General features: G+C 35.9%; 1 protein-coding gene across 1 annotated transcript; it reads right to left on the bottom strand.

Moving 5' to 3' along the window:
• Positions 1-6502: 6502 nt before the first annotated feature.
• Positions 6503-9432, bottom strand: LOC134718575 (zinc finger protein 239-like). The gene has a single exon (XM_063581185.1). It carries the CDS (start codon positions 9408-9410, stop codon positions 8637-8639), a length of 774 nt encoding a protein of 257 aa, XP_063437255.1. The 5' UTR covers positions 9411-9432; the 3' UTR covers positions 6503-8636.
• Between the last annotated feature and the right edge of the window lie 14890 nt (positions 9433-24322).

Below are 24322 nucleotides of genomic sequence, written 5' to 3' on the forward strand. Positions count from 1 at the left end.
ATGACCTTCCAGAGTATGTGTCAGCATCAAACGTTAGACTTTTCGCAGACGACTGTGTCCTCTACCGCCAAATAAGAAACCAAGAAGATGCGAACACCCTTCAGAACGACCTAAATGGACTACAACAAGGGGAGGCAGACTGGCAGATGGAATTCCACCCCCAAAAATGCCAACTCCTAAGAGTAACAACAAAAAGGAACACGATTAAGGCGAACTACAACATACATGGCCATGTCCTGGAAGAGGTTGACTCGGCGAAATATCTTGGCCTCTCTATACACAAAACATTGAATTGGAACAAACATATAGACAACATCGCAAAGAAAGCTAACTCGACCAGAGCTTTTCTTATCTCTTATGGGGAGTTGTCTCATTGACAATCATACCACATCTTCTTTTTTTTTATAGTTCCCGTTTGAATGGTTTTACACTAGTCATTTTGGGGCCCTTACCAGCTGTTTATAGCTTTCTGTTCGGTGTGAACAAATTATAAACGTACTTTGACCTATAAAGGTTTTTCTTTAAACAAAAATTGAGGGAGAGTTGTCTCATTGGCACTCATGCAACATCTTCTAATTTCATTTTATAGTTATTTTCTTCAAAGAAACATCAAAAACTGTCCTAGTGAAACAAAAGCCTAATGCTATCAAACGCTTGTAAGACCACTCATGGAATACTCTAGCACCATCTGGGATCCAGCTACTATGTTTAAAAAATAAAATTGGCTTATATCACATTTTAGCATCGTTTGTTTACGTTTTCTTGTTGTGATGATTTTCGGTTTCACAAGCGTGTATTTTCCCGTAAAATGCTTATATTCTGACGTCGTTGTTCTATGGCGTCGGGTATTTTCTTTTTGTTGAAATAGAGCAGAAAGAAGTGAGTATCAGTATTTCTGTGATGTGAATGTCAACAAGTCCAACTTGTGAAAAATAGAGAAATCCTGAATAAATTGAGTCTTGCCAACTAGCCCCACCTATGAAAAATAGAAAAGTCCCGATGAATTGAGTTTTGCCACCACATACATGATAGTCAATAAAAATAATTTAATAATTTTATGTTTTTAAGCGGGGCGAGTTGGCAGACCTGAAGATTATATATTCATCCTTAATAAACCTTTTTGCATTAAGTGGGTCGAGTTGGTAGGAGAAAAATAAAATCATATAAAACCTCAAATTAAAAAAAAATTATGATGCATATCCTTTTTTTATAACAAAATGGATAGTTGTTATTATTATTCCTTAGTCAGCAGTCTCACAACATCGTTCTAATGTGACTGTCCCTTGTTCAGTCACGCCTCTTCGTTCTTATGAAACTATGATCCCTTGTCATCAGTCGCACCACTTCATTCTTATGTGACTGTCCCTTGTCATCAGTCACGCCACTTCATTTTTATGTTACTGTCCCTTGTCATCAGTCATGCCACTTCACTCTTACGTGACTGCCCCTTGTCATCAGTCATGTCACTTCATTCTTATGAGACTGTCCCTTGTCATCAGTCATGCCACTTCACTCTTATGTGACTATCCCTTGTCATCAGTCATGTCACTTCATTCTAATGTGACTGTCCCTTGTCATCAGTCATGTCACTTCATTCTAATGTGACTGTCCCTTGTCATCAGTCATGTCACTTCATTCTTATGTGACTGTCCCTTGTCACATGTCAGATGTAACACCACATCATTATTATGTGACTATCCCTTGTCATCAGTCACGCCACTTCATTCTTATGTGACTGTCCATTGTCATCAGTCACGCCACTTCATTTTTATGTGACTGTCCCTTGTCATCAGTCACGCCACTTCATTCTTATGTGACTGTCCATTGTCATCAGTCACGCCACTTCACTTTTATGTGACTGTCCCTTGTCATCAGTCACGCCACTTCATTTTTATGTGACTATCCATTGTCATCAGTCACGCCACTTCATTCTTATGTGACTGTCCATTGTCATCAGTCACGCCACTTCACTCTTATGTGACTGTCCCATGTCATCAGTCACGCCACTTCATTTTTATGTGACTGTCCCTTGTCATCAGTCATTCCTCTTCATTCTTATGTGACTGTCCCTTGTCACATGTCAGATGTCACACTACATCATTATTATGTGACTGTCCCTTGTCATCAGTCATGTCACTTCATTCTAATGTGACTGTCCCTTGTCATCAGTCATGTCACTTCATTCTTAAGTGACTGTCCCTTGTCACATGTCAGATGTAACACCACATCATTATTGTGTGACTATCCCTTGTCATCAGTCACGCCACTTCACTCTTAAGTGACTGTCCATTGTCATCAGTCACGCCACTTCATTTTTATGTGACTGTCCATTGTCATCAGTCACGCCACTTCATTCTTATGTGACTGTCCATTGTCATCAGTCACGCCACTTCACTCTTATGTGACTGTCCCTTGTCATCAGTCACGCCACTTCATTTTTATGTGACTGTCCCTTGTCATCAGTCATTCCTCTTCATTCTTGTGTGACTGTCCCTTGTCACATGTCAGATGTCACACTACATCATTATTATGTGACTGTACCTTGTCATCAGTCACGCCACTTCATTTTTATGTGACTGTCCCATGTCATCAGTCACGCCACTTCACTCTTATGTGACTGTCCGTTGTCATATGTCAGATGTCACACCAACTCATTGTAATGCAAATTTCCTTAGTTAGTAGTCTCAACAAATCATTATTATAAGACGGTCCCTAGTCAGCCGTCTCACCAAATCATTTGTATGTGACTGTTCCTTGTCACACCACTGTTATCAGTCACGCCACTTCACTCTTATGTGACTGTCCTTTGTCACATGTCATCAGTCACGCCACTTCATTTTTATGTGACTGTCCCATGTCATCAGTCACGCCACTTCACTCTTATATGACTGTCCGTTGTTATATGTGAGATGTCACACCACTTAATTAAATTGCAAATTTCCTTAGTTAGTAGTCTCAACAAATCATTATCATAAGACGGTCCCTAGTCAGCCGTCTCACCAAATCATTTGTATGTGACTGTTCCTTGTCACATGTCAGATGTCACACCACTGTTATCAGTCACGCCACTTCAATCTTATGTGACTGTCCTTTGTCACATGTCAGATGTCACACCACTTCATTATTATGTGACTGCCCCTTGTCATCAGTCACATCACTTCATTCTTGTGGGACTCCCCCTTGTCATCAGTCACGTCACTGCATTCTTACGCGACTGTCTCTTGTCACATGTCACACCACTACATTCTTATTTGACTGTCCCTTGTCATCAGTCACGCCACTTCATTTTTACAATCCCCAAAAAACTTCTCAAGTTTTGAGATGTAAAACACAGCTTCAATAATTTTTCCCAGGTTAGTTCATAGTTTTTGTCGAGCCTGCAACTTTTGTTACAGACAGCTCGACATAGGGATAGTGATCCGGCGGCGGCGGCGTTAGCTAACTTCTTAAAAGCTTTATATTTTAGACGCCAGAAGACCTGGATGCTTCATACTTTGTATATAGATGCCTCATGTTACGAACTTTCCGTCAGTCACATGTTCAATGTCCTTGACCTCATTTTCATGGTTCAGTGACTACTTGAAAAAAAGTTAAGATTTTTTGTAATGTTGAATTCTCTCTTATTATACGTAATTGGATAACTATATTTGGTATGTGCATACCTTGCAAGGTCCTCATGCCCGACAGACAGTTTTCACTTGACCTCAACCTCATTTCATTGATCAGTGAACAAGGTTAAGTTTTGGTGGTCAAGTCCATATCTCAGATACTATAAGCAATAGGTCTAGTATATTCGGTGTATGGAAGGACTGTAAGTTGTACATGCCTAACTGGCAGGTGTCATCTGACCTTGACCTCATTTTCATGGTTCAGTGGTTATAGTTAAGTTTTTGTGTTTTGGTATGTTTTTCTTATACTATATGCAATAGTTCTACTATATTTGGTGTATGGAATAATTGTAAGGTGTACATGTCTAGCTAACAGGTGTCATCTGACCTTGATCTCATTTTCATGGTTCAGTGGTCAAAGTAAAGTTGTTGGTCTATTTTTCTAATACTATATGCATTAGGTCAACTATATTTTATGGTCTATATGTCTGTTACACAGGTTTTATTTGACCTTGACTTCGTTTTTACGGTTCATTGCTTTATAGTGTTAAGTGTTTGTGTTTGTTTTTCTTAATTTATTTATAATAAGTCAACTATATTTGTTGTATTGAAGAATTGTTAGCTGTACAAGTCTGACTGGTATGGTTCATCTTACCTTGACCTCATTTTCATGGTTCATTGATCAAATGTTTCATTTTCTTAGTTAATGTTGAGTTTATGTGACAGTTGTAATAAAGCTTTATATTTAGGTCTATCAACATAATATCAATGATTAGTAAAGAAGGCGAGATATTTCAGCATGTGCACTCTTGTTTATTTAAAGTTGAATGTTTTAATCTCATTAATTTAACAAAGGAACTGATTATGCAAAAATCTTATGTACTTTTGTTTTTGAATTTGGACAGGCCTTAAATATTTGATCGTTTGGAGCTTGTAAATGAGTAGTGTTGATAACAGACAAAAAGGATTTTCATTGTCCTTGAAATTACACTGTACATGATTAGTATCCATCTGCAAAGGGCAGACAATTTAAAATTCTATTAGGGCAAAGAAATCCTATTAAAGAATTCAACAAAAGAAGATAGGATGACATTTTCACTTATATATGTGTAAGTTAAAAAAAAATGTGAATGTCTAGGGGACATAAATAACCATTTGTTTACCTCTACAAGTAAATTACATACATGTATGATTATATCAATATTACTTCTACAATTAACTAAAGTTCCTTGTACAAGTAGTACCTCTGAGTGTGTCTGCCTAATATATATTGACATTATCAAATTTTCAACACTGAGAGTTAAATGACAAATCAACAGCTCTAATGCCACACTGACAATTTAATGACATACCCATAGTTTCACTCTCAAAATTTCTCTAACAACCCAGTGCCACAGTCTAACGAAATTTTCACAATTTCACAACACCGCATGTTGAATTACACACCAAACTAAAAAGTTTAATGTCGATACATCTGTAACGTGTACTCATGGTAAGCGTGTCTGTTTCTACTTCAGAAAGAGTCCGTTACCAGTTTGATACTTTGAATTTGCGATTTAACCACACAATATTATAAACTTCAACACAATGTCATCATGATGTACAGTGTAATAAATGTCAATCAAAGTATTGCCTGAACCTATCGATCGTTTATCCCTAATGTAAATAATAATCGCAACAGACCGTGGGAAATTTAAAACGTTAATAGGACAATTTTGATCTGCAAAAGTGAACGGTATTAAAATTATCACAAGACAGTTTGGATATAAGTTTTTAAGATGATCAAAATTTAATTTGGATATAATCTTTCACTATGGATTTAAAAATGAACAATTTGGATCACACCGCTGCCACCAAATTATGTAACGTGTGCACTGGGTAAGCGTGTCTGTTCAGTCTATTTTAAATAGTCCGTTACCAGTTTGATACTGGATCCAAAATTGTTCTATTTATAAATATTTGAAAGGGTTCCGCGGAACCCAGTGTCTCGCCTACTTTTGCTGTTTATCACACACTCAACCAATATAATGATGAAAAAAATATTCCTCTTGATACTGTCTTTTGATTGTCAGAAGCTTCTGTCCAAGTTTGGTAAAAATCCAGGATAGTTTAAGAATCTTTAAAATGTTTTAAAACACTTTAACTGCAGACTGGAAGAAAAACTAAGTCCGTTTTGAAGTAAAATACAGAAAAATTGGAATTCTATTTTTACAAAATTTACATCTGGATACTATCTCATGAACATATTCAAGCTTCTGTCCAAATTTGGTACAAATCAAAGATAGTTTAAGAAAGTTATTTAAATTTTAAAAACTTTAACCACAGAGTAAATGTAATGTTTCCTGGGAGAAAAAACTAAGTCCATTCATAATTAAAATACGGAAATATTGGAATTTTCATTTTTACAAAATTTACTTCTGGATACTATCTTATGAACAAAAATAAGCTTCTGTCCAAGTTTGGTACAATTCCAGGATAGATTAAGAAAGTTATCAAAATTTTAAAAACTTTAACCACAGAGTGAATATTTGTGTACGCCGCCGCCGACGACGCCGACGGAATGTAGGATCGATATGTATCGCTTTTTCGACTAAAGTCGAAGGCTCGACAAAAATGTACAACTAACAATCTGCCGATACACGTCTTACAACCATGACAACATAGGTGAAGATATTCAAATAGACGTTCACAGTTTATATCAACATAGGAAGCTTTCACTGGGAAAGAAAAAATACGAAAAAGCCGCCATTCGACGTTCAAAAAAGTCATCTTTTAAAAATGAACAAATAAAAATATGTCACAAGCATCCAATAAAAAAAATCAAAAGTGAGCTTGTACTAATGTCAAATTAATCTAAATATTTGAAAAAAAAAGAAAAAAACATCTGATATTTGATTTTTTAATGATGTGAATTCAAGCATGGGTCATGTGGGTGCAATTTTGGTACTCCTCATTACGGAATCATGACACTTTGGAGGTCGATTAAACCCTTTTTCAATGACTCAATAGGGATTAAATCAAATTGATGTACCTATATAATTAAAAAGGATACGGCTACAAAATAAACACAAAATGGATATTTTTTCTTATTATAAAAAAAACGTAGGTGAAAAAAACTGTCAAAACTGCAATTTAGGTACACATGACATTAATATACATTACATACATTTAATGATAATTCATGTTATACAGTTATTGACTTTTGATTAGATTGATAAAATGATTTATCAACATTCATTACATTATCAACCAAAGAAATAAAATATTAATTGATGCCAACAGTATACCATGTCTTCTTACCAAAATGGTTATTAATAAATATCTCAAAATAACCATATAGCCATTTCTATTTTAACTCTAACACTCAAAGGCTAATTTTAGCTTTGATATTGGAAGAAATATCATGACTGTCTTAATCATATATATGGTTTATGCTCAGTGGAAAATATTACGCGAAACCAAGATGCAAGCATGTTAATATAATGTAAGTATGAAGTCATATATCACGGACACCATACCTACACAACGTCTTTACTCTAGCCCCCTCCCCTCCACTGGGAATCATTTAGTTGATCAAAATGTAAACTGAAAAACTGAAGCATTACTGAAGCAGGCCCCTCTGTCAACAGTTAGTGCAACCTCTCTCCTTTTGTGGTAATGTTTGAATGGGCTTCTGCGTGATTGGAATCTTCTTTGATCATGTTGATAAAACATTACCTCTACCATGTCTACAAAAACTGTCAGAAAGCACTGAAGGTTGGTTATTATCAGATTTAAAACATGTAACATTTATATATAGATCTCTAAATAAAAGTTTCCATAGGAATCCAAATTCAAACATCAATAATGAAGGTTTTTAATGTCTTTAATTTTCTTTATTTTCACTTCGATTTAATTTGTTTGAGATTTTTTTCCATATATTTCAACCATGACTATTACAATTTAGCAACTACATGTATCATAGGAGATAATATATTAGAATAAAAACAAAGACCAATTAATATTTTAAGGAAACTAGATTTTTTTCTAGAAAATTGGTGATATTTTAATAAAACAATTGTTGACTTTTGAAATTGGTTCATTATGACAATGATTTATCTACTGAAAAATAATAAAAATAACATATATATATAAAAATAAGAATGTGTACAAAGTAAACGAATGCCCCACTTGTACCATCATTTTCCATGTTCAATGGACCGTAAAATTTGGTAAAAATTCCAATTTGGCATTGCAGTTAGAAAGATTATACCAGACGGAACTGTGTACGATGTACTAAGTTTTAAAGTGATTGGACTTCAACTTCATCAAAAACTACCTTGACCAAAAACTTTAACCTAAAACTCGCACTTTCATTTTCTATGTTCAGTGGACTGTGAAATGGGCTCAAACGTCTAATTTTGCTCTAAAATTAGAAAGATCATACCATAAGGAACATGTGTACGGTGTACTAAGTTTTAAGTTGATTGGACTTCAGCTTGACCAAAAACTTTAACCTGAAGCAAGACGAGCGGACAAACGGACGCACAAACAGACGGACACACAGACCTGAAAACATTATGGTGGGGCATAAAAAAAGTCAGTCTCTGGCCAAGCCTTTTGACACATTCCCACTGTCACATAATATGGTACCTCTCGTATGAGGGCAGGCTGTAAATTAAAACTTACAAAGCCTATAACTCATATATCATATTATTATTTAAGAGATTTGTAACTAGAGTACATGTCTCTCTGCTATGACTCTGACATAATCTAAATAACATTAATAAGGATTAAAAGGTTAATCCATACACTGTGTGGGACTGTCCAGTCCTTACATGTGCATTTCTGCTATGACTCTTTGACTAAAAAAATTCCAAACACATCCGTTTATAAGGTTTATCTCCAGTATGTGATTGTCTTCTCATGTGTCTCCGACTCTCTGTAAAGCAATCCTTTGAACAAATTGTAACGTTGATTATATTTGTTAAGCTTGTGTGGTTTATCTCCAGTATTTGTTATTATATGTCTCTAGGCGAAACCTTTGAATCAATTGTTAACCACATTATTAAGAGTGTGTGTATTCATGTGTTGTATCAAGCTCTGTTCCTTACTAAACTCTTTATCACATTCTCCACATTTATAAGGTTTATATTCAGTGTGTATATACTCATGTTTATATAAGTTTGGAATCGTACTTAATCCCTTAATGCATACTGTGCAGCGAGTTTCCCAACTGAACCAATTACCGCATTCTGTACATTCATTAAGATTGTCACCAGTATGTGTTCTCATGTGCTCCTTTAACTGATTACTCCTACTGAACCCTTTACCACATACTGTACATTTATGGGGTTTTTCACCGGTATGAATTTTCATGTGCTCCTTCAAAATTTTACTCAAACCAAACCCTCTACCGCATACTGTACATTTATGGGGTTTATCACCAGTATGTGTTCTCGTATGCACGTTCAAGTTACTACTCAAACTAAACTTTTTACCACATACTGTACATCCATGGGGTTTTTCGCCAGTATGTGTTCTCAAGTGCTCCTTCAACTGATTGCTCCCACTGAACCCTTTACCACATACCTCACATTCATAGGGCTTTTCACCGGTATGTATTGTCATGTGCTTCTTCAAGTGATTACTTCTACTGAATCTTTTACTGCATACAGTACATTCATAGGATTTATCACTAGTATGAATTTTCATGTGCTCCTTTAAAATCTTACTCAAACTAAACCCTTCACCACATACTGTACATTCATGGGGTTTTACAGTATCAGACATGAATTCTTTGTTTTGTTTGTGAATTTCCATCTTTTGTTTCCTCAAAATGGCCTGAAGTTCGAAATAAGAAAAAAATAATCATAAATTTTGAGAAGCACCCTGTAGGAAAAAACATATTTGCAATCTCTATATTGCTGGTGCCGGTCAAAAACGCCATTTCTACATTGTTCTATAGAAATGTTATTTAGCTGGTTGACTGGTTTGTTGACAACTCGGGCTGAGTAAAGTATTTAACTGAACACCTACTCTAATTACTGTCAGTTTTCAGTCAAGGGTACTACTTGTACAAGTTATTTTCAATTACTTGACGAAATATTATAAATAAACTTATATAAGTAAATTTGTAGGCTACTTATACAAGTGAATTTTATTTACTTTTATACATGTAGGTAAAAAAACTATTGTCTGAGTTATGTCCCTTAGACATTCAGATGTTTTTACTTGTATAAGTAAAAACGTCATCGTATCTTCTGTTATTGAATTCTTAGGATTTCATTGCTCTAATATCATTCCAAGTTATCTGCCCTTTGCAGACTTATTTACTTATCATGCATTAATGTGTAATTTCATGGGCAATAAAAATCCCATTTGTCTGTTATCTTCAGAACACTGCTCATTTACAAGCCCGCAAAGTTAAGTGCAATTTTTAAAGGCCTTGCGCAAAAACTTAAGATCTTTGTGCAATCAGTTTCTTTATTGAATTAATGAGCTGAAACATTGAACTCATATTAAAAAATATGAGCTAACCTGGGAAAAACCTGTAAAGCCCTGATTTTACATCTCAAAACTTGACAACTTTTGTGTAGGCTTGTAAAAAAAATTTACTGATACAAAATTATAGAAAATTAAAGGGAGATTATTTAAACATTATTAATTTACTAATAGGTGTATATTTTTTTTTTACTTCTTCAAGTAAATAAAAATTAAAGAACCTTAGTGAGCACGCTCACATACCCCATGTCCCCACATTGTCATTGGAGAAATTAAATAAGTGCAAGAAAAAAAAATGTATAAGAAAAATTAATTTCCTGCCAATATGCACATCTAAATAGTATGTCCTTATTATCTACAAAATTTCATGAAATCTGTGGTGTGGTTTGAGAGGAGTTGCGATGATAAACTGTTGCAGTAGTACATTAAAGTAAATAAGTTCAAAGGGGCGTAACTCCTAGAAAAAAAAATTGAATCGCAATTTCCCGTCGATATGCACAACTACATAGTATGTCCTTATTATCTGAAAAAGTTTCGTGAAATTCTGTTGTGTGGTTTAAGAGGAGATGCTATGACAAACTGTTGCAGTACTACATTAAAGTAAATAAGTTCAAAGGGGCGTAACTCCTAGAAAAAAATTTGAATTGCAATTTACCGTCGATATGCACAACTACATAGTATGTCCTTATTATCTGAAAAGGTTTCGTGAAATTCTGTTGTGTGGTTTAAGAGGAGTTGCGATGACAAACTGTTGCAGTAGTACATTAAAGTAAAAAGGTTCAAAGGGGCGTAACTCCTAGAAAAAAATTGAATCGCAATTTCCTGTCGATATGCACAACTACATAGTATGTCCTTATTATCTGAAAAGGTTTCGTGAAATTCTGTTGTGTGGTTTGAGAGGAGTTGCGATGACAAGAAACAGGACTGACTGACGGACGGACGGACGGAATGACGGACGGGTCAAAAACATTATACCCTCCGCAACTCGTTGCATGGGGTATAATAACTTGTACAAGTAGTTCCCCTGACTGGTATACTTTGAAATGAACGAGGAGATTAATCCAATTAACAATTTTGTATTGGATGAAAAATTTCATACAGCTATAGATACAAACGCAGCTCTATAAAATGATACATCAAAGCAAAGTTTGCGAACTGCTTAGTTTTTACTAAAATCTGAGGTAAACATAAAACCCGTAATGAATGGCAATGTAATCATATCAAAAGTAGACATGAAACTATACCAAATGCTTCCAACCAAAATATTAAATAGATTGCTGGAGTAAAAAAATATTTCTCACCAGAAGCATGGAAAACATAAAAGGTTGCCTTATCTTCTAAAACTGAGGAATATTGCAGAATGGAATTGCACGGTATGAGATACAGACATTCACAAAGCGGCATCACTGCATGGTGAGTGATGGCTTCTTGGAGTGGCCTAATTCATGAAAGATGTGTAGGACTTGAACATGCTACAAAAACCATTTACTAGATATGTAGAAGCTGTCATTGTAAATAATAAACTAAAATTGTATGTAATAATTAATCATATGTATTGTAAATATAAAATAAATGTGTTTAACTTTTATTATCAACAACATACATGTAGTACAGGTCTCATTGTTGTTTATCGTGTAACAATAACGCTATGTAACCGTAGCTTCAATGGTTATTGGTACATTCGTAATTAATCAGGTCCTTACCAAATCACCACAGGCACTTGTCTCAGAAAAAAATTTCCTATATAGATTTTACCTTAATATAATTATATTGTTATATAAAGGTATATAGGGGGAAAATATTATGAGACAAGTGCCTGTGGTAATCATGCATTCCGGCATGTAGTCACCAATCTTATTGTTACATTTCCATGTAACCGTAGCCAGTGCCTTATTAATATTGGTACCTCTAAGTCATTTTTTTTAAAAGTGGAAATTGTGTAAAAAACAACATTTATTAAGTTTCGTAAAGCGGAACACCGATTCACTATCTTCTTCTTCTTCTTCCAAATCTTCACATCCTTTGTAGGACAACCACACCGTTAAGGCATGTAAAACAAAACCCACCACCATACAAGTAGGAATATATATACACTATAATTCGTATAGTTCCATCCTCCACCGCTATATACAGGATCACTTTTGTAGTTTCGCATATATCTTGTATGTATTCTTAGTTGCGTTTAAAATTGTTAGGCTAGTTACCGGACATATATACAATGGGATTATATATGTTTACGTAGTAAAATAGTTCATTCTTAAGAGACAATGTAGTAAAATAGTTCATTCTTAAAAGACAATGTTGTAAAATAAGTTACTACACTCAAGTTCGCACTGATAAAAAGAATAATAGATCTAGATTTGCAGCAGTAAAATGTAAAATAGTTCGCCTTTCGTGATATGATAAAAAGATCTAAAAGTTAAAAGAAAATCACTTTCTTTCCTTTTCATATACTTAAAATTGATTAAAATGTTCATATTGCCTAAAAACTTAATCCACGCATAGAAATAGACAGTTTCACATCATAAAATATAAAACAGGATTTTTAAGATTTCGTTGCATCTATATATTAGCACTATGTGCGACGTTTACGATCTAGGCACGCACTGTAATGTAACGGCAATTGTCATATGTTTATTAATATAGTTCTAAAAGCTTGTCTTTAAAAGGTAAAAGATTTTATCTCACATCTATATTGGCACCGGCACACCCATATTACGTATTTGTTGCAGCAATCTGCATAATGTTCATTGTAAATATGGTCAAATTACACCCATGAATTCCGAAGCGTTTGAAATTAACATGTTATACAGTGAGCTCGACTTATTTGGAATTGGCTGCCCTACACACCCAGACCCAACCCTACCATAAACCCTGATCAAATCATCTTCCAATCAGCTATGGTTGAAGTAGAAGTTTACATCTGGCGCTGTGTATAAGGTATATGAGACGTTTTGCTTGGTGTTCTATCTTTGAGACTTCTTCACTGTTCAGACGAAGTTGTCGTTGTACCATGGTTATGTCCATCAATATCTGTATTTTGGTCCCTTCATTAAGAGATTCCCACTCTATTTTGCTGTTGGTTGTTAATATGTTCTCTATCTCTTTAATTACAGGTCTTCTGATGTTGTCCCAAGCTTTACATTTGATCAATAGATGTTCAACCGTTTCCACTTCTTGGCTGCATGCGTTGCATATTTCCTGGTTTCCTTCTTTGTAGATTTTATATCTCAGGGGCTGCAGTGAGTAGGTTCCAGTGAGGAGTTTTAGTTTGATTGGAATTCTAAAACGGTCTTTGTTGGTGTATCTTTTGATCTTCAGTATGCTGTGGATTTTGCCTGCCATGAAGTTGTCTGTTTGAAGGTATTTTAGCCCTTGATACAGGTTGGCAATAACTGATATTTCTTTGACCCAGTGGTTAGCAATTTGTCTTTTTATTTGATTGACAGTGGTTTTAGTCACATCTGCATTATTCAGCATATCAATGGCTCTGCCGAGGTTGTATTTGAACATGACCTCTGTACTTCAATATACCAGCTGTGGCTTCCTGAGGATTTTACAGCTAGTTGTCTTTTACCAAGCTGTTTTTCAACACTATTGTCTGATTGCTGACATATGTTACTAAAGAATGTCATCATTTTGGTATGGATTTGTGCCTCGACTGGTAGGATGCCGGTTAGAATGTACACTGCTGGATCAGGAGTACTCATAGGGACTGAGAGAATTTGTTTGAGCATCTTTTTCTGGAACTTCTCTAGGGTTTCCAAGTGTGCTGATTTTGGTGTCAGAAGCTCCATCCCGTAGAGTAGTACTGGTGATATGTAAGTCTTGTATAGATGGATTAAGCTTTCAGGATCTAATCCGTTTTCTCCATGGAATCCACTTCCGAACAAGGCATAGGCACTTCTTCTTGCTTTCTTGACATTTTCTTCAACATTGGACTCAATGTTTTGTCTCATTGATGTTGTCCTTATTATACCAAGATGTGTTGATTTTGTGACGTTTGGCATTGGATCTTTTCCTAACTGGTAGTTTTCTGGTTCACAATTGTTCTTGGTTGGCTTAGGTTTTATGTGTATTGCCACACTCTTCTGGGGTTTGAGCTTATAGCCTTCCATTCCTGCGTAGTCGGCAGATATATTTATTTGTACCTGCATATCAGGTGGTCTTTTTCCCAATAATGCTATGTCGTCTGCACATGCTGTAGTATTGCAAAGGACATTGCCAATTTTGCATCCAAGGCCTGATTGCTGTAATCTATTCAGTAGAGGGTTAACATATACCTTGTATAAGTCAGTGCTGAGGATTCCTCCTTGGCGCACACCTTGGCTCACTGGGAACTCGTCAGCAATCATTCCTCCCCATTTGATGGCACTAGTTGATTGCCAGTGCATACTCTGTATTATCCTCCAGAGAGTGTCGTCGATACCGCAATGAAATAGTCGTCGCATGAGGTGACTGTGTACCACTACGTCAAATGCTGACTTTGCATCTAGTAAAACCAGCTCAAATTCTTGGTTACTGTCTACACTCTCTCGATAGACTTCTTCCACAACCAGACCTGCGTTCAGTGGCGATGATTTTGCTGTGAAACCTCGTTGGGTTGGATTTTGATCTTTGAGGACTCTTTGTTGTATTCTATCCCTGATTATTGCCTCTATAATCTTGTTAACGACTGGCAGTACTGTTATACCTCTGTAGTTGGCAGCATGACATCGGTCTCCCTTGTTTTTGAAGACAGGTGTAAGAAGTCCTTTCTTAAGTATGTCTGGGACACAGCCATGTTTAAATACCAGATTGATGAGCCTTAAAAGTAGTTGTTCTAGCTTTTCTCCTGCATAGATGAGGTGCTCAACAGTGATACCATATATGTCTGCAGATTTACCTCTATTTAGGGTCTTTATGGCCTTCTTAAGCTCTATCTGTGTTGCCAGGGGAGTTTCCTTACTTTTTACCATGTCGTTGATTAATTTGATTTTATATTCAACCAGTTCGTGATATTGTTGGTCCTTCAGCTGGGATGATTTTTCTGCTGATGCTAGATTTCCAAAGTGTTCAGTAAAGCCTTCGATTACTTGGTCACCAGAGTAGAGATTATCATTTACATGTAGATCCATTATACCAGTTCTGTTTCTATTCCTGTTGCCTTTTACTAGTTTGTGATACAGCTTACTGTCTCTTGTTCTTGCCTCCAGTATCTCTTGTTTTTCTCTGTCACGCTCTCTAGTCTGCTCAACTTTCACCTGCTTTTTAAATTCCTTTCTGCTGTTGACTCTGTCTTGATAAGACTTGTCATCTGGGTTGGTGGGTTTCCCATTTCTACTCCATATATCATAGCATTTTCTCATCTCTTTCAAGCTACTTTTGATGATTGGTGTCCATACTTTCAGTTTTGGTTTTGCCTTGTACTTGGATTTATTAGATGAGCTCTCATTTGCTGCGTTTGTTAGCATTTGGTGCATCTTACTGATTAGGAGTTCGGCATCATCTGCTGTCTCGGCTGGGCTTTCTGCCATCGTGTCCACCTGCCTGTTGATAATTGCCAAGTATAGATCTTGGTCTACTTTGTCTCATTTTATAGTTGGTTGAAGTTGCTGAAGTTTGCTGTTTTGATTTGTACCTCTTTTTGGTATCCCTATCTTAACTTCACATTTAATAGGATAATGGTCGGAGTGGTTACTTATGACATCTTTCAGGACCTCTTTTTCTGTCATCTCCATATGTCTGGACTTATACAGGAAGTAGTCAAGTTCGGAACATTCTTGGCCATTTGTCTTAATAAAGGTCTTCCCAGTATTCTCATAGCCTAGCCTGTAGTCTTCGATTAGTTGTTGTAAATACTTTTTCCTTTTGTTTTGCCTTTCATCATTTCCCAGATCTTCATTGAGGTCTCCTCCAATTATAATTTCATGTGTGTCTTGGTATTTAGTGATGATCTCATTTAGTTGGTCAATGGTGTCCAAGAACTCATCTGTACTGTTTCGCCCTCCTGTTGAAGGTAAATACACTGATACCACCAGTAGTTTTTGATCTTTCCCTGATATTTCTACACATTGGATCCTCTCTTTACCATCGTCCAATGGTCTTACTTGACTATCTATTTCGTTTTTCCATATAACAGCAACCCCTCCATGTCCCCTTGGTAGAAATGTTGGTTGTATTGGGTCATATTCATCACTTCCTTTTGCAGCATAGTTGGTACATTTGCCAATTTCTTGTAGATAATGTAATTGTGCATGAAATAGCCAGTGTTCTTGAAGCAAAAGTATGTCGTTATTTTCCATTAGATCGTGCAAGGCGTATATGTTGGATTTTGCATTTTTACAGTTGAATGATATAATTTTCAGAACTGTAACGCCTTCTTCTTCTGCTGTTTTTGCTAACTTCTGTATTTTTGGAGGCTTGGCTGGCATAAAAAATCCTCGTTGTGGGTTCTGGTTTTGTTGAGGGGCTCTTGATTATGGCTTGTTGTTGTCAGTCTTGTATTATTGTGGCAATCATGTATACCCTGGTTGTTGTGCTCAGCATATCTTCGATCTTTGACGGTGACATGTCTCCTATCAGGTGCGTGTGTTGCTCTGGGTTGTAGGGTGTCAGCTTGTCTGTTGTTGCTTGGCTGTGATACTCTCAGTGGGATGGTGTTTACAAATGGAACACTTGGCTGTACAGTATTACGTATTAGTGGTATTCCAGCTAACATAGGTTGTGGGTGGCTATTTTGGTTGATAAATGTTGCCATATTTGGTTTCTGGATATGTTGGTTGATAAATGCTGTCATTTTAGGTTGATGGTAGTCTTGTCTGGATTCAGGTTGTTGCTTATGCTGTACCTGTAGATGTATATTTTCATCCACAATATGGTGTGCCATGTTAAGGTTCATTACGTATGAATTTGATGCCGTATCATCTTTAGGATTCTCATGATCGTCGTTGAGTTTGTGGAGAAGACTGGGATCACCTTGACTTGCTTTCTCATACTGTTTAGTGGTGTTATCAGTGCTCAATAGGCTTGTGGCTACGGAATCAATCTGCTTTTCTACCTGGTCCATCACCATTGATGCTAGTTTTTCGTGTATTGTCATCATTCTGTTATTCAGCTTCTTCTGCATTTGTTCAAAGATTCCGGGCTGTTCTTCTCCAGGTTGCTTCTTATTGTCTGCTGTGCTACTGTTTCCCTGCAATTCCTCAAGGCGACGTCTCATTGTTGTTACCAGTGATTCTAATTCAAAGTTGCGTGCTTCCAAGTATTGTACTCTTGTTTCAAGCAGTATTGATTTTGCCTGGTCTTCTTTTAGAGTTTTTTCTCTGATTTTGAGTTGTTCATCAGCTTTTCTTAGTTTCAGCTCTCTTTCTCTCGTGTCTTTTGTTTTAGTATCTGTTTGGTCTTGTTTACTCTTTGAGTCTTTTGTAGGGGGCACTTCAATGCAAACATCTGCTGGACGCAATATTGTCTTTGAGTTAGCATGCTGGTGGTTTGGAGGCTCAGATTGGGGCTTTCCATTTATAGTTGTTTGCTGTTCCTTAGGTGTTTCTCCCAGTTTGACGCAAGTTTGGTGCTCATCTATATTGCTGTTAACCTGGATTTTGCTAGTTCGTTTAATAGTGTCTATACATGGGAAGCAAGTTGTTTGACCATCACTGCATACTAGACAAGATGAATGGGCTATGTTTTGGCAGATCTCACATGAGTCAGCATTATCTTCTATTGTGCCTTCACATATTCCACATAATTCAGCTTCACATACCTCTTCTTCTCTTGCAGCACCTGCGTCTGCTAGTATACTTGAAGCGTTGTTACTACAGGTCGGTAGGGCGAGCTGCTGATATTGGCTGTCAATTGGTTGTGATGTTCGAGTGTTTTTTGCCTCTCCCTCAATAGCTATAATACCATTGCATATCTTACATGTATAGTTGTCGTCATTCTCCTCCTCTAATTCTATCTCCGCTATTTCTTGGGATGTCATCTTCTGGCATTTGTAATGGACCCAGTGCTTTCCTGAAGTACAATAGGCGCTACGTGTTCTACAACTTCTATTGCATTTTATGCATAGAATGCCAGCATTTACATTTTTATCGCATGTGGCTTGTGTGATTTTGGCTCCAACAGTCTGCTCCAGTCTTTCTCTCATGAGGTTGTTTAGTTGAGTTAAATTGACTTTGGACTTTCCACATTTGGCATTTTGTGCTATCTGTCTTATTTCTGTTAGGTCCACATCGACAAAACGGTCTTGGTCTTTTCCGTTTACCAATATCTTGCTCTTGGTGTTATAGAAATTAACAGTGTAACAGTAATCCTTGTTGTTGTACTTATAGCTGTGTTGTACAATTATGTTGCCTGATTTGTCTTTTTCTTCTTGGATTAGTATATTTTCTTGTGTCATTCTACTGTAGTAGATTGCAGTTGCTTGCCTTATTAGCTCGAACGTAGCCGCGTCGGCAGTTATGACCAATCCACCTCCTGTGTTTTTAAATTCAAGGTGGGCCTCTCTTTTAGTTGCCTCTAGCTTGTTCATTAGTGCTCTCTGGATGTTGAGGCTGTAGTCCTTGGTGATCTGTCTCTTGTTTGGTATGCTGCTCCCAACCTTGCTGATCTGCTGGTTGTCCTCCATATTGTCAGCTGTACACAATCAGTGGAGAGGTACGTAGTGGATAATCCCACGGTCGACAGCTTTCCACCGACTGTGTACCGGCTTTGACGTTAACAGGCTATATTTTGTTTATGCTGTAGATATATTTTCCTGGCGATGTCCCTGCTTTTCCTTTATTTGTTTTTTTATTAATAATAGTTATTTAATTAATAATACAACTCTTTATTTATAGAAGCTGTATAAGTAGCTTTATATTTAAGCTAAGAAAATTATATATTTATTAATGTTAGGCTTAATTCAGACCTGATGGTACAGACGGTGTGAATATACAGCTATTTATCTATCTTCTTGGACGTATTCCTCTTGGTGGACGTCTTCCACAATCAGTATGGGTATAGTTGTACCTGTCAGTTGTAGGTTCTAAGTCTGCTGGCAATCAGTGAGTAGGTACGTCGTGGATAATCCCACTGTCGACTGCTAATCACCAATCCACAGCAAACTCCACCTTACTGTTGGTAACAATGCCCCTGTGCTAACCTTCCAATATTTTTCAGCCACACTCTGGCCAGTAGCACTGAAGGATGAATTCCGTCTATGTATAGATTGAAGTTGTATCTGTCAGTAACCCTTTTGTGTCTGTTTTTTGAGCTCTTTTGCTGGTTATGACTGATGTCGACTGATAATGTAGGTGGAAATACCTGTATCTGTTGGTTTATTTCTCGTATTTTGCTGTTTAGCTCTAATATGTGTTTAACCAATACACAGTCCTGGTTGATAAACTGGTTAATATCTGGGTGGTCTCTGCTTTTGTTCCAATGATAGATCGAGATTGGGGGTACTTCTAGAAGCGTTACTTTGCATCCAGGATAATTCTGTACTATTTTTACAATTTCATTTAGGTTATCCACTGTGTCTTTTATGGCTTCAGATGGATCTGGATGTAGTTCTACGTATTTAGTTTTGTAGTTGTAGTATGTCAGGTCACATGTACCTAGCCATACATATATGGAGATGTTGTCGAGTTGGCCTATCTTAGTGGCTATGTTGTCTCTTAGCCACTGGACTCCTTTCTTTGTTGTCCTACCTTTCTCACTCCAAAATTTGATTACCCTACTGATTCCTGGTCTTATCTGTCTCTCTAGGTAGTTTCCTTTACTGTCACTGAATAAAACAGGTGTCAGAGCTTTATCTCCCTTTATTGGCAGATCAGGTTTTTTCAGATAGTCATTTAGTTTCTTTATGGACATACCAGTTGGACACTATTTGGTGTTGTTATATGGAAATGGGGGGAGGGGAGGAGGCAGGACAGCCAAGCTTTAATAAAACGGTGAAAAATTCAATTCATAGATAATATAAGTTCGCGACTAGCCTATTTTGACAAAGTTAATATATCAAATATACCAAATATATACTGGAGTTTGGTCAGTTGTACCAAAAACTTTCGGTTCGGGTCGAAACCCACGTGGGTTCAACGGTCAGAAATGTTCAGCTATTTATATATGATTTTCCTGGTTTGAACGTTGGTGTCAATATCTAGGATGTTATTGTATCCGGAAGGGAGACAAAGTCGCCCCACAACAATCGCCCCACTTCTTCACCAACTCGCCACTGCTTCCGGAAACTGGAACATCCTAGATATTGACATCTACGGAAAATTGTGTTTTTGTCAATTTGTGCATGAAGATTAATGAGGGTTTCAGATTTTATCTATAAATGGCTTAGAAGAAGCAGTAACTAAATACTGCTAAAAAAATAAATATGAGTGGGAAAAAACGAGTGGTTGCCATGGTAACGGACACTCTAATTTTTTGGTTGTTAGACATAGTAAAATCTTTCAAAAATCAGCTAAATCACTATTCACAGAGCCTGATTAGGAATAGAATCAAGCATTTTTAATTAATTTTCATATGTAACATTGATACAACTTTGTTTAATCATCATTTTAGTTCAGATTGCATGTAAACTAAATTTGTAAATTTTTTGAAAAAATTTGCCAAAAAATGCATATTTTCAACTTTTCTGAATTTGGGATTTTTGCGAAATTATCAAATTTTCTATGGTGTTTTTCAGAAAAGAGCAACTATGTATAGCATAGATAGCACTATAGTTATAAAGTTTGGATACTACTTTACCAAATTAAATAGAAAAAAGCTTGGGACTTTCTTCAGTTTTATCACCATAAATCATATAATCAAAGCAGATACTTGATGAATATCCTATAGTCAAAGCAGGTACTTGATGAATATCCTATAGTCCAAGTAGGTACTTGGTGAATATCCTATAGTCAAAGTAGGTACTTGATGAAAATCCTATTGTCAAAGCAGGTATTTTGAGTTTATGCATTAAATATTAATCTCTAACATAACACGATATTTTTTACATGTAATAGTACTCCTTCCTGTCAAGAGTGTCATAGTATAAGTCCTTAGTGCACTTAGGAGTCCTAATCAGTGTTAAGACCCACTAACTTCATAAAATATTATATGAAATGATAATATAGATTTCTATAAATAAGAAAAACACAAATACTTACACACACAAAAAAGAACCATAGAGGATAAATCTTTAAAGATTTCTTGTTTATGAATGTTGAAAATTTGTTTCTTACTGTTGAACAGTCACGAAATAATTATTGATTATAACATTCTTCAAAAAAGCTTTTATTTCTTTCCCCCTGATATGTCAACGTTTATTGGGGCCAGTTGTTATAGAAATTTAACTTGACACCTTTTAGCAATATAACTGGTAAACCTGTGATAATCTAGACACCTGTAACATACAATTTATTTTTCAAGAAGCTTCAATATTCGTGGATAGAAAATTGGAAAATATGTTTCTCTTGTGTCCATTCTGTTGCACGAATAGTCCGATGCACTTTACCATCATAGTTAATACAAGGATGTCTCAATTTGTCCGATTTTTAAACACTATATTTGTCATTAGTTAGTTCATATTTACACAGTCTTGATCATGGATTTTAAAGTTGTAGAGACTAGACCGGGTTATGGTTATTGTTAGAAATTTATTTCCATCAGCTCTCTTGAAGTGCTGCCGTTTCAATCTGTCCAAAGCCTGGTGGAGAAAATTTCAAGCATTAGGACTCTCTAAAGAATACAAGGAATGTACAACTGAAGTGGGAAGGAGAAACTCGATCATTTATTTGAGATGTCATTGTGGGCTAAGTACCAATCAGGACAGATAACAAGAGCAAGATTTGTTCACTCATTGGGCTTCAAAATATCAAGCTAAAACTTACCTGTAATTGTGATGACAGTACTTGATTTTATTTATTAAGAATGTTTACTTTTAGCTGTACATAAACTTTTAAACACATATTAGGCGAGTGACATTTTCAGAAAAGACGTCTAGTTAACGACTTTAATGCACCCACCTAACACACGGCTGAATTTTTTACAAGTGATAGATGAATATCCAAACTTCATTTTTTGCCCGGTCGTAAAAAAATCGTACGGTGCATTTTTTGTAAAAATTGAATTAAAATCGAGAAATCTTTTCAAAATTAAAATTTACCACCTGTATTTCAACGTAAATTAATTGCTTTAAACTTCTCTTTTTTTTTGAGCGCATTGCATGGCAATATCCTGTTTTAGTCCCAGGTGGGACTAAAACAGGATTAGAAAAAAATGACCCAAATGAAACACACTTATATATTAATCCTGTGTTAGTCCCACCTTCCATACTAAAACAACAATAATTCCATAAGGGTGGGACAAAAACAGGATTAATAATTAATAGATATTTCCCTAAACAATTGAATGAAACACAATTATTAAAAACAGGATTGGAAAAAAATACCAAAATGTAATACAGTTATACATTAATCCTGTTTTAGTCCCACCCTGTATGTTAAAACATTAAATTTTCCATAGAGGTGGGACTAAAACAGGATTAATATATATGTGTCTTCTATACTGAACATATGTTAATAAAATATTTAATCTTGAATCTTGTTATATAATTAAAAGTGGATTATATTTATTAATCCTGTTTTAGTCCCTACTTGCAAGTTAAAACACTATAGTCTTTCCATAGGGGTGGGACTTAAACTGGATGTCTTATATATGCAATGATATCAATACTTGATTATTCTATACCTATTTCGGTATAGTATAAAAAAAAAAACATACCTTCTAGTAATGAAGTACATTTTGGTTTTTTTTATCATGAAGGAAGAAATGGGCATAATAATTTGCTTTATTTCGTATATAATTTTGATTCGATCCCTACTGCGGTTTAATAGGTGAAACTGTACCAGGATACTTAACGTCATTACTCAATTCGTACTTGTGCTGAATAGGCGGGACTGTATAAGGATACTAAAGGTCCTGATCTCAAAATGTATTCCTATTTATGTTTAATATGTGGAGCTGTATTATGATACTATGGGTTCTGATTTGATCCCTACTTATGTTAAACAGGTGGACCTGTATTTAGATACTAAAGGTTCTGATTCTATCCCTACTTTTGTTGAATAGTTAGGAATGTATAAGAATACTAAAAGTCCTGATTCGGCTCCTACTTGTGCTGATTAGGCAGGACTGCATTGAGATACTAAGGGTCCTGATTCGATCCCTACTTATGTTTAATAGGTGGAGCTGTATTAGACTACCAAGAGTCCTGATTCGATTCCTTCTTGTGCCGAATAGATGGAACTGTATAAGGATACTAAAGGTCCTGATCTTATCCCTACTTATGTTTAATAGATGGAGCTGCATTAAGATATTACGGGTCCTGATTCGATCCCTACTTATGTTAAATAGGTGGAGCTGTATTAGGATACCAAAGGTCCTGATTAGATCCTACTTATGTTTAATACGTAGGACTGTATAAGGATACTAAAGGTCCAGATACGATCCCTATTTGGTGTTAAAAGGGGTGGCTGTATTAAGATACTAAAGGTCCAGATTCGATCCTTCTATATTGTTAAAATGGGTAGCTGTATAAGGATACGAAAGGTTCAGATTCGATCCCTATGTATTGTTAATAGGGGTGGTATTATAGTTATACTAAAGATCATATTATGGTTTCCTTCTAAAATCGAGAATAGACATTATATCAAGAACATCTAATAAATGAATGTGATTTGATTGTTTTCTTCTTTGTCAGTTTCATTTACGGAATAAAGCAAATGATTATACCCTGTTCTTCTAATAACAAGAAATAACAAAATGTAGGACAAAGTTAATTCCTAGATATTTTTGTTATACCATACTGCTACTCGAAAAAGGCGTAAAATAAGTAAGGGTTGGTATAATTGAAAATGAGTCAACAATCCATCAAGGATACGTAAGGTTCAGATTTGATCCCTACTGATACATGTTTTACTATACGTTGGACTGTATACGGATACTCAAAATCCTAGTACTGAAATTCTATCTAACAAACAAGATAAGTGATTGAATCAGACCTATGGTATTTTCCTAGAGTCCTTCCTATGAACGCATCTATCCCATCGAATTGGAGATAAAGGATACTACAGATACAGTTAAGTCGGCTTCATATCTTGACTTACATCTAGAAATTGACAATGAGGGTCGGTTGAAGACAAGCTTTACGACAAAAGAGATGATTTCAGCTTTCCAATTGTGAACTTTCCATTTCCAAGTAGCAACATTCCAGCAGC

The sequence above is a fragment of the Mytilus trossulus genome, chromosome 5 (assembly GCF_036588685.1).
Source record: "Mytilus trossulus isolate FHL-02 chromosome 5, PNRI_Mtr1.1.1.hap1, whole genome shotgun sequence".
NCBI lineage: Eukaryota > Metazoa > Mollusca > Bivalvia > Mytilida > Mytilidae > Mytilus > Mytilus trossulus.